This window comes from Nyctibius grandis, chromosome 5 (assembly GCF_013368605.1).
Source record: "Nyctibius grandis isolate bNycGra1 chromosome 5, bNycGra1.pri, whole genome shotgun sequence".
Classification (NCBI taxonomy): domain Eukaryota; kingdom Metazoa; phylum Chordata; class Aves; order Nyctibiiformes; family Nyctibiidae; genus Nyctibius; species Nyctibius grandis.
Window position 1 is genome coordinate 62,502,815 of NC_090662.1, and position 17,571 is coordinate 62,520,385.

The window sequence follows — 17,571 nt, forward strand, 5'->3', positions numbered from 1 at the left end:
AAACATGTTCTTTGGACCCCCCAGTGCATGGGGACCAGAATGTATGAGAAAAACGACCTAAACCTGCAGAGAAAAGCCCTTTTGGCTGGACCCTGGGGCTATGCACAGCTCATCACAGGCATCTTGCTTGCCCCAAGCCACTAGCACAACAGGGTCATCCAGCATTGTCTCAGGGCTGAGTAAAACCTTAGTCCTTTTGCAGGGCTGCTTGGTGCACTGTCCCTGCAGGGAGAGTCCCTCAGTTGAGCGGTTGGGTTTCTACAGAGCATGCTGCTCCTCAGGCAGATGGGGAGCTCCTTCCTGGTCCATGGTGGCTCTTGCCAATGTTTGCTAGGCTGTGGCGACTCATGGTGGCACTCCTGCGGCAAGATGACCTTGCACCACAGGCCACCCATCATCCTGGCAGGCTTGTTCAAGGAGAGAAACCGCACACCCCCAGAGTGGTCATGGGTGATAAAACCATGCCCCCAAAGTCCCCCATTCCCCTGTATCCTCCTCTATGTGGAGCTGGCGCAGATACTGCTCCTTTCCAACTTGTGGGGTAGCGGCATGCCGTAAGTGGGGAGGACATTGAACAGCAAGTACGGTTTTGGGAAGGGCAGCATCTCCAAGTGGTGGGGGTTGAAGGAGAGTGTGCTGGGCAGCCAGGCAGTTGTCAGCTGCCCTTGCAGCGGTGAGTAGTATCCCACGGCAGGGATGGTAGCAGTGAGCTTTCTTGGCATCAAGCTAGGAGCCTTTCAAGAATAAAAATGCAGTCTCAGGTGAATCAATACAGACTTTCAGTTAGATACAATTCATGATCAACCCTATTTGTTTCCCTGGTGCTCAGTAACTAAGAAGAAAAGTTTAGAAGAACAGACTCCCTAAAACTGAGTGGTGTGCTGTCACCCAGGGAGCAAGGCAAAATAACCTTTGTTCTAGCCATGGAAAAACTCCTGACAGGGAAAGAGCCTGTCTGCCAGCTTAGACAATATTAACTGTCCTGGACTTGGCAAGGACATGGGTCAAGGGCAAAAAGCGCTGGTCAACCTAACAAGGCTGGATGTTGTAAAGAGATACTGTCTATAAATAAACATGGCTTTGTGGCTGCAAATGTCACATTTCTTCCTGTTCAGGAAATTCCTGATGCTAAAGATATTTTGAATCAAAGTATCATTTACAGGGAAGTGATTTAGAAATAAAATGGGGAAGGATCATCCTGCAAGAGATACCTCACGATGTATTTACGAAACAGATTTAATTTCATGAAGAAATGTGTTATTTGACCATATTTGCTGGGATTTCTTTTCATCATATTGCCATTTTTGTCTTTCCAGTCCTCCTCTGGGACAGTCCCATGTGAAGAGGTGACCTGGTGAAGGAGAGCTCTCTCTCCCTCATTGGCTTTATAAATAGCCTCCGATACTCACTGTGATATCTGACTTGGGAGCAGGAATAAAATCAACTTCTGTCAGATGCTGAAGGCCACCAAAGTTGCCAAATTTTTCATGTTTCCTCCACTTTGCCCTCTGGTTCTGGAACCAGATCTAGATACAGGCAAGAAAGAAAAGGCACAGAAATGAACAGGAGATGAAGGAGGAACAGCTCACATCCATCTACTTTGCCTACTCTCTAATTGAGCATCAGAAAACATTGACCTCCAGCTCAGCAGAACCAGGGGCTGAATTTAAAGGAAAACACTGGATTCGACACAGCGCCTTTCACACTTTGCATAGCATGTTGGATTGCTGGACTATCATGACAGCCTCCTTTCTCTCACAGCTCACAGAAGAGCTAGGATCTCCCTGTTCAGGGAAAGACAGTGTCACAGGGTGCAGCAGGTCTTCCAGGGCTCTCCTGGGAAAGTAGACCCTTTCCCTGTCAAAGCTTTGCAGCAGTTAAGGCACACGGCATTATGTTTTCTCTAGGAGGTGCAATTTGTTGCATGACAGGGCTCTTTCACCCTGTTCCCAAGTGAACAGACTGGGAAAAGACCCACCTAGATGTTTTGCTGGGCTGCATAAAAATGTGTCACTAGTGGAGATGTAGTAACAGGGTTCTTCCTATATTTAGTTGGTAATGTTTTGAAATTCACATAATAGACCTAAGCATAAGACCCAAGGGGATGAAACCTTCTAAATCACTCAGCAGTCTGTTATCTGCCATCTCTTTTGCACTGGAAAACAGAAAACTAATTTTCTCAGGGGAGTTTCTTTCATTTATCAGCTGATTTTACCAGTCTGGCTTCTGGCTGAGGCACACAAGTATTTATTGTGCAGCCACAGCAGTGCATCTTGCTGCATTGCTGTGAAAAGTTGAATCCCCCTTGCATTGTAGTTTCTAGCTGGCCTAGGAACTTGCTGTTTGAACGTAAGCAAGTGGTTCACATGAACACAAGGTGTTAGTGATCAAAACCAGATGCTACTGGGCATAAATATGTACGTATTTAAACCAAATAATGAACAGCTCAATTATTTCTGCATGTCTTGCTCAGGAAGTAATGGGAATGTCGGGAGCCCTCTGATATATTGCTGATAGTTAGCAGTATCTGAGGTTACTGAAAGGGCAGTTTTGTTTATCTGGGTTTGCATGTGTTTGAGAACTGCTTAGTCTGTATGAACTGCTCCATTCCCTTTCTACTATGCAGGAGTTATATGGTGAAACAGCGCCATAAAAATGACTCCTCTTTAACATCGACAAAGTGTTTGAGGGCAGAGGGGGGACTGAAGCCAAAATTCAGCCTCTAAAGTGCTCCTTTCAAAGTCTGCACATGGGATAAAGTCCTCACTTCAGGGACTTTTTTTTTTTAATAAAGGCAAAGCTGTGTTCACAGACTGAAGTGCTCTTTTTTGCCCAACCAGCTCTCCAACACCCTTACCCTTAAAATGATTTGTCAATGCCCACCCTGAATTTCTTTTACTGGGATTTAAACCTATTCCTGCATGCTCTGTCTACCACAGATATCAAGCTACTCATATCATTTATTCTCTGCATGCTACTAACCTTAATTTTTCCAGTATTCCTGAGCTATGGCACTGAGACAGAGCACAGTATTCCCATGTGTGTTCACAAAAGTCACACCAGTGCTAAAGCCAAGGACAAGTGCCTCCTTAACCCCGCCTGACATTTCACAAAAGACTAATTTGCCCTCTCAGCAGTCAGCAGGTTGCCCAAGGAAACAAGGACTAAAACAGAGTGCAAAGGGAGGGTGTCATGCCCCATGTTGTAGGAAGGGCCTCCATTTGTTGCTCTGTAAGGTTGTCCGCTTGTTTTTCCCTTGCAGACACATGACCAATGATCTAGAGCTTGCTGTACTAAAGAATCAGCCTTTTCATTATGTTCCAGCCCCCTAATCTTTTTACCATTTCATAGCACTATCATTAAAGATTTTACTAGTTCAAATTCACCTTTGTGTCAGTAAATGGTTCCTATGAGAGACCACTTTTGAAATGTCTTCATTTGCAATCAAACAACTGTTGCAGACCCAGCTTGTCATCTACTAACACATGCCATTTGAGCCATAGACTGGTTTGGGCTGGGTTGGAATGGGCCTTTTAAAGATGATCCCTGCTGTGCGCAGGGACATCTTTCACTAGATCAGGTTGCTCAAAACACTGGCCAACATGACTTGGAACATTTCCAATGTCAGGACATCCACAACTTCTGTGGGCAACCTGTTCCAGTGTCTTGCCACCCTCATTGTAAAGAATTTCTTCCTTATATCCAATCTAAATCTACCTTCTTTCGGTTTAAAACTGTCACCAACAGTCCCATAATAAAAAGATGAGTTTGACAACATCTATTTTCCATAAACCAGTGTTGATAAATATTAAATATATTACCCTTTAATTCTTCATTAACAGAGACTCTCATTGGCTTTATCACTGTTTTGCCAAAAAACAATGTTTGGCTGACAGGCCAGTCATTATTTGGTTGTCCTGTTCACCCTTTAAATACTGACACAACATTAGATTTCTTCAAGGCCCCTGGAACGTCTCTTGTGCTCCAGGACTGATTAAATATCAACACTGATGACCCAAAGTGCTTCTCAAGCAGCTTTTTAAGAACTACTGGAGGTAAGTCACCTAGATGTCTGGATTTAAAAATATCTGTCTGTAGCAGCTGCTGTTCAACATTGTCTTTATGGAAAGTGTTTCATCATCATCATGTGATACTACCACCTTACCTGACATATTTCCAAGGATAGAGCAGAAATTATGACTGAACATCTTTACCATTTCTGCATTATCCTTGACAGTCCCACTGTTTCTATAAAGTAACAGATCAATATAATTGTTCAATTTTTTTGTTGTTGTTCTTAATGGACTTTTATTGAGTTTCTGATGATCCTTAATATTTCTGACCAAAGCTTTGGCCCATATACTTCTGCTTTGCTTATTCATTTTTTATAATTTCTTGTTTCTAATGTTTACTCATCCAGCATTCTTCATTTTGTGTTGCATGTAGGCATGCACACATGCAGGGATATAATTCCATCTATCCACTTAAACTGATTCACAGCAATCATGCCTTTATTTCTTGATTGGAGGACACAGGCTTTTTTGCAGTTATGAAATGTTTCACTTGGTTACCCCATGGTTGCTCACCTTTTTTTTTCCCCCCGGTTAAATTATCTCTCTGAGGTGATTTGACTTATACTGCTTTTAGCTTTGTCAAAACTATTATTTCAAAGTACCGAGAGCATACACAAATTCTCTGCACTCTATTTTGTATATATGTGACAAAGGCAATCAATCAAAATTATAACAACTTATAATTTGTACCTAAGTTACTGCTAATTTTCAGTTCTGTGGCTGGTTTCCCTTTATCAGCCAAGATGAGGTCAAACGCAGAATTTCCTGTGTCATGTGTAACACTATATAGTCTGGGAATTTGCCATCTGCAATTTATATATGAGAGGCTTTCTACTTCCTTCATATACATCTCAGGTTGATGTTTCCCACTCTTTTTTATTTTTCCCCCTACAGATTATAAATAATTTTTTAAACAGAAGATTGTCCTGTTCTTTCATATGATTTGCTGTTCTGTTGAGAGCACTGACTAGTAGCCCAGCTTGTGCTTTATACCATTGGAAGTGCATTGTGGGTGCACTGATATCGCTAATGGGCATATTACGGCTATGCTGTTCCAGTTCTCCCTGTCACCTAACTATGAAGCAATATCATCATGGTTAGTTGATAGTCCCAGGCATGTCATACTCAATAAACTGCTCTGTGTTGAACTTTGATTGTTAGAGTGGGATATGTGGATAGAAGTACACTGATGACTCCAGCATTATGGCGAGTACAGAAACTGCCTTGTGCAAAAATCGTCACAACAGTGCCTGGTAAACACCACCAAATTCCAATGCACAGTGGTATGCCTATTTTAATGTAGCAGATTTCATATGCAGTAAACATTTGGGGTCAATTTTGAGCTCAGTCAGCAAGACTACATTACAGCTGGGGGGAACTGGATTAGTTTCCATGCACTGAAATTACAGCCAGGGCATTTATAGCCTGTGATATCAAAATACAGAACAGTAAAGAAGCATTTTCGTTTGGGCAGTTATTTTCACTTTTTTGGAGACCCTGTAGAAGATGAATGTGGATGACAGTTTGTACTGGATGTATATTAGTCTATAAAAGGTTGATAAATGATTAATAAATATTTTCATAAATGGCTGTTCTGTCTCTACAGAGTCCAACAGGTTGCTCATAACCAGCCGTAACTCCTATTTGCTATGCATTTAATATGCTTAGAGCTCCTGTTAACCCTTTGATTAATCCCATTTGGTCAGTCCCAGCTGGATGACAAATATTTTTTTCCCTATTTGTAAGAGAACAGTGATAGTGGCCTCCTCTGTAAGGTAACAGAGAGGTCACATATTTCATTAGCGTTGTCACCCAGGCATAAACTATTAAGAATGTACTCTGAATAAAGAATTGGTGCAGTGAGCATAGCCTTTTGGAGACACAATGTACCTGAACTCTGGCTTCTGGGAGGTTTATCTTTGCTGCTAGTTGATTGCGAATATGGACATCTGGGTAGTGAGTCACTTGGAAAATCTTCTCCAGTTCCTGGAGCTGCTCAGCGGTGAACGTTGTCCGGATTCTCCGTTTCCCTTTCCTCTCAACTGTGCAAACAAGGAAAGGTGTATTGCATTTTACAGGAAAAGGCCACAGGGCCACAAGAAGATTCAGAGATCCAGCAATTTCTGTAAATTGCCACGCAGCTGGGATGGCACCTCCAGCACCTTCTAGAGATGTACTTACCATAGTAAGCAGAATCGTGTCTTCTGGCTCCAAGTGTCCAAGACACAGAATCGTGTCCACTGACTGGCTCCTGACCCAGCAGTGAATGTGAATGTGAATGAATTCTTTTATCATTCAAGGAGTGAGTTAAAAGTGCCAATTTGCAGTGCTAATTCCATGGATCCACTGCATGTCAACAGCTACAAAACCCTATGTATTTTAACCACACTAGCCCTGCAATGGATTTGGCATCAAATTCCTTTAGTGTTAGACCAACCTTTGACCCCTTTTTGCTCCTGTCACATGCACACATCTGTTGCTAATTTATAATCCCTTATTAACTATTTGTGAAGAAACCCTTAATGTAAATGGAACAAAAGAGTAGATACTCCATTTTGTCTTGGTGCTGTTCTCATGCCTGTAATGAATCACCATCTTTCTTTCAGCTCAAATTTTCCATCCCTATCTTTTCCTGTCGTACTAGTCTTACTATGCTTTCCTCAGGCTCGGAGGTATTATTTTATTCCATTGTCACTCTATTGATTTTGATGAATTTTCTCCTCCTGTATGCCAGCAAGGTCAAAGGGCATTCAAAATGCATGAATGCTGTGGAGGGAAGTCAACCATTCCAGTCTGACTGACCGCTGCTCTCTTCCCATACGATTCCTTCGGCAGTATTTAGAGATAGCCAGCAGTTTCACTGCAGCGTGACAGTGGCATTAAAAATGTTACCTTACAAAGAAAAGTCATGGTATTCTCCTGACTGCACTGTTGTGGTGTGGGGACTTTCTAAACAAGCTTAACCTTAAGAACTACAAGGCCTTAAAACCCATGGAGCAGCATATGGTGAATTTTGGATGCTGTGAATTCCTAAGGGGACTCTTAGAATGCTCCATTCCTTCACCTGCTGTGGTGTGACCTCACTAAAGACTTCCCTCAGCACTCCTACACTGTTTTGAAAATGCCCTCCTACACCAGGATATTTTATTTAGATCATGAACTCTGTATGCCGCTTGGTCTAACTCAGAATAAGGTCTAGGTTGTTCTGAAATGATACTGCAGGGCTGATGTCTTGCAAGGAGGAGGAGAAAGGAGCAGCAGAAGTGAGCTCTAAGGCAGCTGATCTACAGAACGTGGAGTTCAGCCTCGTCCCAGGGCTGGAATCCTCTCTGATGCACAAATGAAGTATCTTCCAGCTGACATTGAACAACCAGTGCAAAAAGCCATGCCCCAAACATTATGAGTCACAGGGTTTTTTTCTACTGAGCTTGGAAAACTGCAGCCTGATAGGGGCATAACAATTCTAATATCTCCAGTGACTATGATGAGCTTGCTACTCAATGACCAGAAGTAATTGGCAATGACACCATGTTGCTTGAGAAAATGACCTTTTTGAATAACTGCTTTTGGTCTTCCATAGTCTGATGACAACTGCCAATTCATACTATGTAACTAGATGCATACACTTCCTAATGGGAACAGTTAACCAGAGAAGGTTAGCTTATTCCCTCAAAGAGACTTTGTACTTTTTTTTCCCCTTTTGTTCAACCATTAGCATGAACTTTTCTTTTTGGGGGCTAAAGCAGTGAAAAAGGTAACTAAACACCTTGGCCAATATAAACTGGGCTCTGTGACAACCAGAAAATGACATTTTTCATTCTGTAATTGAAACTTCATTGTGACTCTGTTGACAAAGAAAATAAGGAACAAAAAATTCTGTCCGTTGACTGGGTAGGAAGATGCCTAGGACACCATACCTGGAGATCAGTAAGTGAATATATTGCATTGTGAATATTTAATATTTTCTAAACCTTTTGGATACTTTGAAAGGAAACCAGTCATGCAAGAATAACTGAGGAGCATCATTTATCATAAACACTGTTAATACTCCCATATCTCAGAAACAACCTAATAAAGCTGATGTCCAACACACTTAAATCCATATCATTAGACTTTTCATCAGCCTACCGAAGTACTACTCTTTAGACTGCAGCACTGGCTTCAGCCCCAAGAGAAAAATGTTATTTACAATGAATCTTGCTGGCACTACTGGGGCCGAGATCTGAAATGAGAAATATTTTTGTGGGTTTATGCTGAAGATTGCAATGGGTACCCTCTCCAAAGAAGCCCTGATTATAAAAGTTGCATCTACTTGAACCTTCCCAAAAGACATCTGTAAGGCGGATTTATTGCTATATAGATTAAAAGGGAAATACCAGTGCTGAGAATATGAATCTCAGGACACTACGTCCCCTGTAGATATGATAGAGCTAACAGTTCATAATGGTGTCTTGTCTGGAAGATTTTCACCTCACATCTCTCTGTGGGAGCTAGCCTCCATATCCTCCTGGGAGATACTGCAGTCAGAGTACCAAGCTGATATTTTGTCAAGCACATCATGTTCTGTCATACGGTAATGAATCTCTCTGCTATATTTGTATCATTACAACGTATGGTATTTGTATTTCTCTAGCACAGGGCAATTCATATAGCAGATCCTGACAAGTGAAGTTTGGCCTGACCTTGTCATGATCTCAGAAATTTGAGGCCTCCTTGAGATGTCTTGTACATCTCCCTGAACACTGAGCTGAGTTCCTGCCTCTATCCAGGGCAGAAAACTGGCTCCACAAACCCAGGAGAAGCTGCAGTGTCTACCTCCAGCATTTCCAGAGTGGAGCAAGAGATCCAAGCTCAAACTGTGACCACCTCCTTGTTCCTGTGGTCCTAATTGTACATAAACATCTAGGATGCTGGTGGGGTTCTTGTCCTGACAGGTTTTGTATGCCCAGGCAGTCTATGTGCCTTCTAGGAATCAGAAAGCCTTCAGGAGAGAGAACAAACCTGCCTACCTCCTGGAAGATTTCTGAATAAGCAAAAAAATCCCAATATACTTTTTAAAAAAAAGTACTAGGTTAATGAACTGAAATATAATTTCATGACTATGCAAAGCACGTCTACATTTTAAAACCTAAAATGTCATATCAAATAATAAAAAAAAAAGGTGTATTTTGATATTCCATCAGAATACAGCAAATAATGATTTAATGCAGCATAAACCCTTTTGTCTCATACATTAACCAGACTCTGCACAATTGGGATGACTGAAGTGGACCATGATGGGATTTAAATGAATGCCGAAGACCAGCTGGATCAGACTTCATCACAGCGGGCACCACACAAACAGCAATCATTAGTTCTTGCCTGTAAGCACATATGATGACAGCTATCATCTCCTCTTCATAATGGGGAATCAAAGCTAGGGCAAGACTTTTAGTGCCCAAACCAGAGACTACTACCTGAACTAGAAAGGAATGGTTTACATTGTTAGACTATGCTAGCTGCAGGACTTCTCCATAGACTGTATGTTCATACACACCAGAGACAGAGATGATAATGTGGGTATCTACCTTCTATAGGTATGTCAGTGATAAGAAGACGACTAGGGAAAATGTGGGCCCTCTCCGGAAGTAGACGGGAGACCTGGTTACCCAAGATATGGAGAAAGTTGAGGTACTCAATGACTTTTTTGCCTCAGTCTTCACCGGCAAGAGCTCTAGCCTCACCACCCAAGTTGCAGAAGGCAGAGGCAGGGACTGGAAGGATGAAGAACCACCCACTGTAGGAGAAGATCAGGTTTGAGACCATCTAAGGAACCTGAAGGTGCATAAGTCCTTGGGACCTGATGAGGTGCATCCATGGGTCCTGAGGGAACCGGCGGATGAAGTTGCTAAGCTGCTATCCATCATTTTTGAGAAGTCATGGCAGTCTGGTGAAGTTCCCACTGACTGGAAAAGGGGAAACATAACCCCCATCTTCAAGAAGGGAAAAAAGGAAGACCCGGGGAACTACAGGCCAGTCGGTCTCACCTCTGTGCCTGGCAAGATCATGGAGCAGATCCTCTTGGAAACTATACTGAGGCACATGGAAATCAAGGAGGTGATTTGTGACAGCCAACATGGCTTCACTAAGGGCAAGTCATGCCTGACAAATTTGGTGGCCTTCTACGACAGGGTTACAGCACTGGTGGAGAGGGAAGAGCAACTGATGTCATCTACCCGGACTTGTGCAAAGCATTTGACACTGTCCCGCATGACATTCTTGTCTCTAAATTGGAGAGACATGGACTTGATGGATGGACCACTCAGTGGGTAAAGAATTGGCTGGATGGTCGCACTCAAAGAGTTACGGTCAATGGCTCAATATCCAAGTGGACACCAGTGACAAGTGGTGTTCCTCAGGGGTCAGTATCGGGACCGGTCCTGTTTTACATCTTTGTCAGCGACATGGACAGTGGGATTGAGTGCGCCCTCAGCAAGTTTGCCGACGACACCAAGCTGTGCGGTGTGGTCGACACGCTGGAGGGAAGGGATGCCATCCAGAGGGACCTTGACAGGCTTGAGAGCTGGGCCTATGCGAATCGCATGAAGTTCAACAAGGCCAAGTGCAAGGTGCTGCATGTGGGTTGGGGCAATCCCAAGCACAAATACGGCTGGGTGGAGAATGGATTGAGAGCAGCCCTGAGGAGAAGGACTTGAGGGTGATGGTTGACGAGAAGCTCAACATGAGCCAGCAGTGTGTCCCTGCAGCCCAGAAAGCCAACCGTATCCTGGGCTGCATCAAAAGCAGCGTGGCCAGCAGGTCGAGGGAGGTGATACTGCCCCTTTACTCCGCTCTCATGAGACCCCACCTGGAGTACTGCGTTCAGCTCTGGGGCCCCCAACATAAGAAGGACATGGAGCTGTTGGAACGAGTCCAGAGGAGGGCCATGAAGGTGATCAGAGGGCTGAAGCACCTCTCCTACGAAGACAGGTTGAGAGAGTTGGGGCTGTTCAGCCTGGAGAAGAGAAGGCTCTGGGGAGACCTCATAGCAGCCTTCCAGTACCTGAAGGGGGCCTACAAGAAAGTGGGAAAGGGGCTTTTTACAAGGACAAGTAGTGACAGGACCAGGGGGAATGGTTTTAAACTTAAAGAGGGTAGATTTAGATTAGATATTAGGAAGAAATTCTTTACTGTGAGGGTGGTGAGGTACTGAAATAGGTTGCCCAGAGAAGTTGTGGATGCCCCCTCCCTGGCCGTGTTTAAGGCCAGGCTGGATGAGGCTTTGAGCAACCTGGTCTAGAGGAAAGGTGTCCCTGCCTGTTGCAGGGGGTCTGGAACTAGATGATCTTTAAGGTCCCTTCCAACCCAAACCATTCTATGATTCTATGATTCTATGATCTATCCTTGGCTACCAGCTTAAGTTGTGGGTGCTGGCAGGACATTTAGTACAGAGTTCAGTGGATTAATCAACCTAGACAGCCTCAAGAAATCAGCTGTTACAAGCAATGCAAAATCATCTCTACAGGGTTGAGGTGTGGAACAAACTCAGTACTGAAGATCCCGAGTCTAGAAGGAGCTTCAAAGTCTACCCTACAAAGAATATACAAGAATGAGAAGACAAAGGCTGTGCACAGCTGGTGTAAGTTTGGGAAGAAACTTTTAGTTGACCTGGGACATCTTACGGTACCTGAGAGCTGGATCCATTGCCTTGAACCACACAGTATTTTAAACTGTGCTGGAGTTGGGATGGTGAATGGATCTTCCAGATAATCTCTTAATGTATTCTGTCCCACTGGCAGCGAAGAAGTGTCCAGGACTAGATAGCATGGCTTCAGAGAGAATAGGCTTGTGAGTTTCTGGTGTCTCATGTCAGCTTCTTGGGTATGAAAATGACCCACATAACTTGGTAATGGGCAAAAGAAACTCCCTATCAGTTCATTCTTACATCCTCCACATTTTTCCTTCTTGAAAGGTGAACTGTTTTACAGATGAGACTCTTATGTAAGGGAAAGGTCTACACAGTGCTCAGAAGTGTCAATCCTACTGAAACCAGATTTTTCAAAGCTGAAACTAATCAGATTAAACAATACACAATAACATGAGGTCAGCTATGGGCCAGTACAGACTGAAGCACAGGCTTTGATTTCAACTGGAAATGAAATTAAATTGCTAACAAAATAGACTCCTGTGAACTAATCAAGGCTTTTGTCAGTAGGAAATCTAGAAGTGTGCATTTTTTTCTATAAGTAATCAGTCATTCTATTTCTTTTTTTAAAAAAAAACCTATAAAAAATACAAAAAATCTGTCTAAACTCTATGTTAACATTTTCTCTTGCAAAATGAAACTTTCTCTGACTGTAGCTTTGATACTTCTCTTTGCCTTGGGACCTTAGCTTAGAGATCCCATAGCAAACAACAGCATTCAGAATTACAGTCTAATAAAGAATGTGGGTGGAAGATATAAGACTAGAAAGTGTTGGAAGTGTAACATTGGCTTTGCAAACATGGCTCTAAAGTCTCTGGGGAAATAAGACTCTGTCTGAGTTTCCTGAGCTATTTTCTATGTAAAAGCTGGGGATATTCAAGTGCACTTTTATGCTCTGTGAAAGTCATTTGCAGGTTAGCTGACTGCTGAAACCAAGCCTGAAAGTACCAGGCAGCTAAATATGTCAGCATTTGCAGATGCTTAGAGATACAGCTGTCTATACATTGCCTTACTGTTGACATTGGAAGGGCCAGATTCTCCATGCTGATAAAGCAGTATAGCTCCTTTAAATTCAGTAACAGGCTCCATGTGTCCTCTGCAGATCTGGCTCTATTACTAGGTTAGACTTGGAGCAAGTTGAAACATTTGAACTTTGTAGAAATACAGATTCTTCTTGAAGGTGCGCAGTGAAAGGATGAGATCAATGGGTACAAGTTGCAGCAAGGAAAATTCTGATTATATAATAGGAAAAAAATGTTTTCACCATGAAGGTAGTCTGACATAGGCCTGGAGAGACTGGTAAGTCCCAGTCCTTGGAGATAATCTAAACTTGACTGGACAAAGGCCTAAGCAACCTGATTTAAGCTGGCCCTGCTCAGAGTTGGGGTTGGACAAGATGGTCTCCAGAGGTCCCTCCCAACTTAATTATGTGATCTCTGACTTCCAAACATCCATATGGACTGAAGCCCCCCCCCCCCACATTTCTTGCCTAAAGTAAGGGAATTTAAGGCTTTAATACTATGCACAGCTCAAGGAATCTGATTTACAATTGCTTACTTACACAGTTTTAGCTTAGTGTATTATGGCTTATTTCCACTATCTATCTAGTATAACACAGTTACAAGATATTAGAGGTATGAGCAAATCAATACCGAAGACTACTGCTTGTACCTGAGTTTGCTAAGTAAAAGATGTGCAGCTGCAGCAATGCCATACTTAAGCAAATTCGTTCTGGACTATAGTCTGTAGTAGGCAAATAGCCTATGGCACATCTTGCACTGCTGTTTCTCAGCTGCCCTGCATACCTGAGCCCGCTAGATAAATGCTGCCTCTGGGAGATCTCTGCAATTGCATCTCCCATTTACACTTAGCCCTTTAGCAGGCTAAGACTGTATCAAGCCTATTGGTCTCATTACAAGGGTGCACATACTGGAGGGATAAGGAGGAACTAAAAACACAAGAGAAGGGCTGGAAGTCAGTGCTGGCACATATTTGCTTTGGAGTATGTAATCTAGGTAGATGAAAACAGATGAGATCAGTTTATCTTGCTGCAATCCTCTTTGTCATTTCTGGACAGACACCCTCTCACAGTATGCGATAACCAGATCCAAAGATTTTACTTCTTCTTTGACAAGAACAGAGAAAGCAGTGAAATAAGCAAGCAAGTGGCTTTAGCTACATGTCCTCAGAAATATTTTTTTTCTCTGTGTAACAAAGTAGACTGTATCATTTGTTTCTCAGAAAGAAAGAAGGGAGCATTGAAAAGAGCCTCATTATATCTGGTTAAATTCTGTTTTCCCCTTTTAGCCTCTTTAAAAGAAGATCCTCTTGCTCTCCTTTTTAATTCAACCAATTATAGATACGTGGGTCTCCCAGCCGGTTCCTTCTCGTGGCTTTTCTGAACGTTGTTCTCTTGTGGTGACATTCTGCTCATGGCGGCCAAAAACCATGCTAAAAACCAATTGCACCTCTATCAAAGAGTTATTACAGAGTGCTGATGGCATCAGGATAAAACGTGCTTGTCTGTGTATAGAGATGTGCCTGTGGCAGTCCCTCTCCTAGTTAAAGAGATTGTTCATGGCTTTCAAAAGAGCTTGCGCTGCAATATTTAGGTGAGTATGGCAGTGTGGCTGATCTTTATTAAAGTGGTCTTTCAGCCTTTTTTAAGAAGGACTGGCATAGGCAGTGAGACTGATCTTAATTGGATAGGTACAATGTGCTCCAGATAGAGCCTCCTGCTAGTGAAACGCAGCATTTAGCATCCAGCTGCTGTCCGTTCAGGCGTTGCCAAAGTTAAGACAGAGCAGCACGACTTGAACTTCTAAAGGCTTGACTTCCTCCCTTCAGTCCACAACTCCTTGACAGAGAGTTGCTTCTACCCTGGCGCAGAGTACAGTGCCTAATCACCTGACATCAAGGCTGAAATGCAGACTTTGGGCGCTCTGAGCAGGAATGCTAAAAATACCAGGCTAGAAACCTGTTTAAGCAAGATGTATGGTGGCAGCCAGGGGAGTTTCTTAGTCTGCTTGTCAGAGGACTTGGCAAGGAGTAGATGGTATGTATGAAACCACTCATGTGGATAGTTCGATGCAGAGGATGGTTCTCACCATCAGCATGAGCTCCTGGTGAATTTAACCCTTCCTATCTGCCAGCAAAATGATGACAGTGTTCACAAATGCTGCTACCCTGAAATGGTGTTGTGCATAACTCTGGCACAGCCAGTGGCCAGCGAAATATCTGGAGGAAGAAACATGCAGGCCATGGTTTGAGGGACACCAACTGACAGGGGTGTGTGTTAGTCTCCCTCACCCGATATCAGTTCTGTACCTAGGCTAAATGACCTGCACCTTCATGAACTCCTTCAGGTCAAAGTGAATTTGGGCTAGGTATATGTGTGCTTTCCCCATTCAGCTAAATCTCAAGTTTGAAACGTATTTTCTGTGAATGTTCAGCTGTTGTCAAACTTCACCTTAAAAGCAGTGGCCAGTCTAATCCAATAATGGTTCTTACCAAGGAAAACAGGTTCCCTACCACTGTCCCCACACTCTGGTCAACCACTTTTGTCAGAAACCAGCCATTTGCCCATGGAGAAAGCTGAGCTTATTGCAGGTTGTACAGACAGTCTGTTTTCTACTTTATTCCTGCTCTTTGTGCTTATTTGTACCTGCAAACCTCTAGACATCAATCAGGCATGCTTGTTTACATCCGTTCCTCAGAGTCTGCGCTCCCTCCAAGAAAGCATAATTCCATCATTATTTTAGTACATAGTTTCTGCTGTTTCCCATTTCAGAATAAAGCACTTGCTAATACAGTAGGTAAAAGGCCTGCCCTCAATTTCAAAGAAGAGTAATTAAAAGTAACAAAACCCGTGGACGTAATGAAAAGTTCTCAGACAATTTAGAAGCTAATAAGTACTTGTAAGACCTTTGAAATAAACTTATCAAGATGTGCCATCAACTTTACAAGTAGTCACATTACACAGATTTGACTAGCAGGAACAAATTAACCTCTGGGTCCTGTGTAAAGTACCCTCTGGATCCAAAATACCCAGGAAAGAAAGGACTACTGGAGGAAAGCATTGAATTCTATGAATTCTAACATTTGCTTTAACTAAAAAAAAAAACAAACAACCCAAAAACCACAAAGAAACAACACAAACAGAATTTATGATAGTTCCCCAACTGCTGACGGCTTTGCTTTCTTCAGCTTACTTGTATCAGTGAGACTTCTATGTGAACAGAGTCTAAAGGGTGGGAGTAAAGCATTCAGGTTTCATGCCTTTCATTTAATATCCAGGGTGTGATTATAAACAGTCGGTCTTCAAAGAGGGAGAAAAACAAAGAACCAGCCTTCAACAATGCCTCAGGTAAACCCACTAAAACAAGGTCAATGGTCTGCTGCATTTCTAAATGTGTATAAGAATACTGCACTTCAGAGACACAGAGCTGCAGGGACAATTCACACTGATCAACAGAAGACAGGTAAGACAGCTAATGGATGCAAAATTATATATATAGGCATTTATTCTTTCCTCTTGCTTTTCCTTTTCATTTAGAATTGCTTCCTTTTGTTCTACAGGACAATGGGATGCTTGTGCCCTTTCTCACAGTCCCATTGGCATATTCTGGGCAGCTGATATTTATCTGGGATTGTGATTATACAGTGTTTCATTGTCTCTTGGGCGTTTTATAAATGCATTAAGGTAAGTCAGCATATTGGGGAAAAGACTGTTCTGCGAGAGATAAACCATGCTGTTTCACAGGGGTACACGGATTTCACCACATTGTCCACAAATGAACAGTACAAATGAATTTATGGCTTCAGAGAAAACATAAACACTAAGCTAAAGATGCTTGCAACTGGCATCAGTACAGAGGGGACATGACTTATACTAGAAGTTCTCCAGAACTGAGATCATCTCTATATTTCCTGTTGTGTTTAACAATAATTGCCACCAGAATTTGTCAATACGCTTTGGGATCAAAGATGTTATCATAATAATAAACAATTAGATTAATAAAAAGATACCTGAGCTCCCAGTCAGCAATGTGCAGAGGATTTCTGCTATGGAAATATTTGGGTGATGTTGACTCGTTATGGCAGCCTCCTCTACAGTGAATAATGAAGACATGAGCTGCAGGAAATAACATAGTTCAGTTTTTCCCATAGCCTGAATGCCCTAGTTTCTGGTGGAACTAGGAGCCAGCTCCATTTACTGAAACCTGATCTAACTTGTACTTGAATTATTGCACAGAGAAGAAATCCCACAAGGCTGGGCATCTGCCAGTGTCTTAAGGTGATGCTGCTGTCTGGCTTCTCCAAGGCACTGACGGCTCCCTTGCTGGAGCAGAGGACTGGAACCATTACCCATGTGCAATGCTGGGCACACTCATCCACTGCCTTTGGATATAAATAGTTCCAGTGCACACGCATAAATGTATATGATCAGACCCAGCATGTGTAAAAGACAGTGCAAAAGAATTGCCCATGAGGATCTGAACTAGGCTGGGATCTTGTACATTGCAGTCTTGAGCAGGTTAGGCAGGCATGGAGGCATGTAATCCTCTCAGGCTGCCGTGCTTGGCTGTCGTGAGCTGGTTAAGTCCCAAGGGTGTTACACAGAGCAGAGAGAATGAATTAAAAGGAAAGTGGGAGCTCAGGACTTAGCTTGGGTGATTACGTGGACATGTTGCTGTGATGCTGATCGACAGCCACAAGAGTTGGTCCTGCTTGTTCTTAAGTTTTGAAGACCCTGGCAGCGATGGCAGTTGCATACAGCAAAATGGCAGCAATTAATCATTTCACAGATTGCTG

The 17,571-nt window shown here is 42.8% G+C and overlaps 1 protein-coding gene across 1 annotated transcript in view; it reads right to left on the minus strand.

Moving 5' to 3' along the window:
* Positions 1–497: 497 nt before the first annotated feature.
* The window catches only part of ISX (intestine specific homeobox), a 28,265-nt gene continuing 11,191 nt past the window's right edge, over positions 498–17,571 (minus strand). Inside the window, exons 3-5 of the mRNA XM_068402521.1 lie at positions 5,964–6,115; positions 1,410–1,526; positions 498–734 (exon numbers count right to left, since the gene is read on the minus strand). Coding sequence (XP_068258622.1) covers positions 498–734; positions 1,410–1,526; positions 5,964–6,115 — 506 coding nt within the window. The remainder of the gene's footprint in view (positions 735–1,409; positions 1,527–5,963; positions 6,116–17,571) is intronic.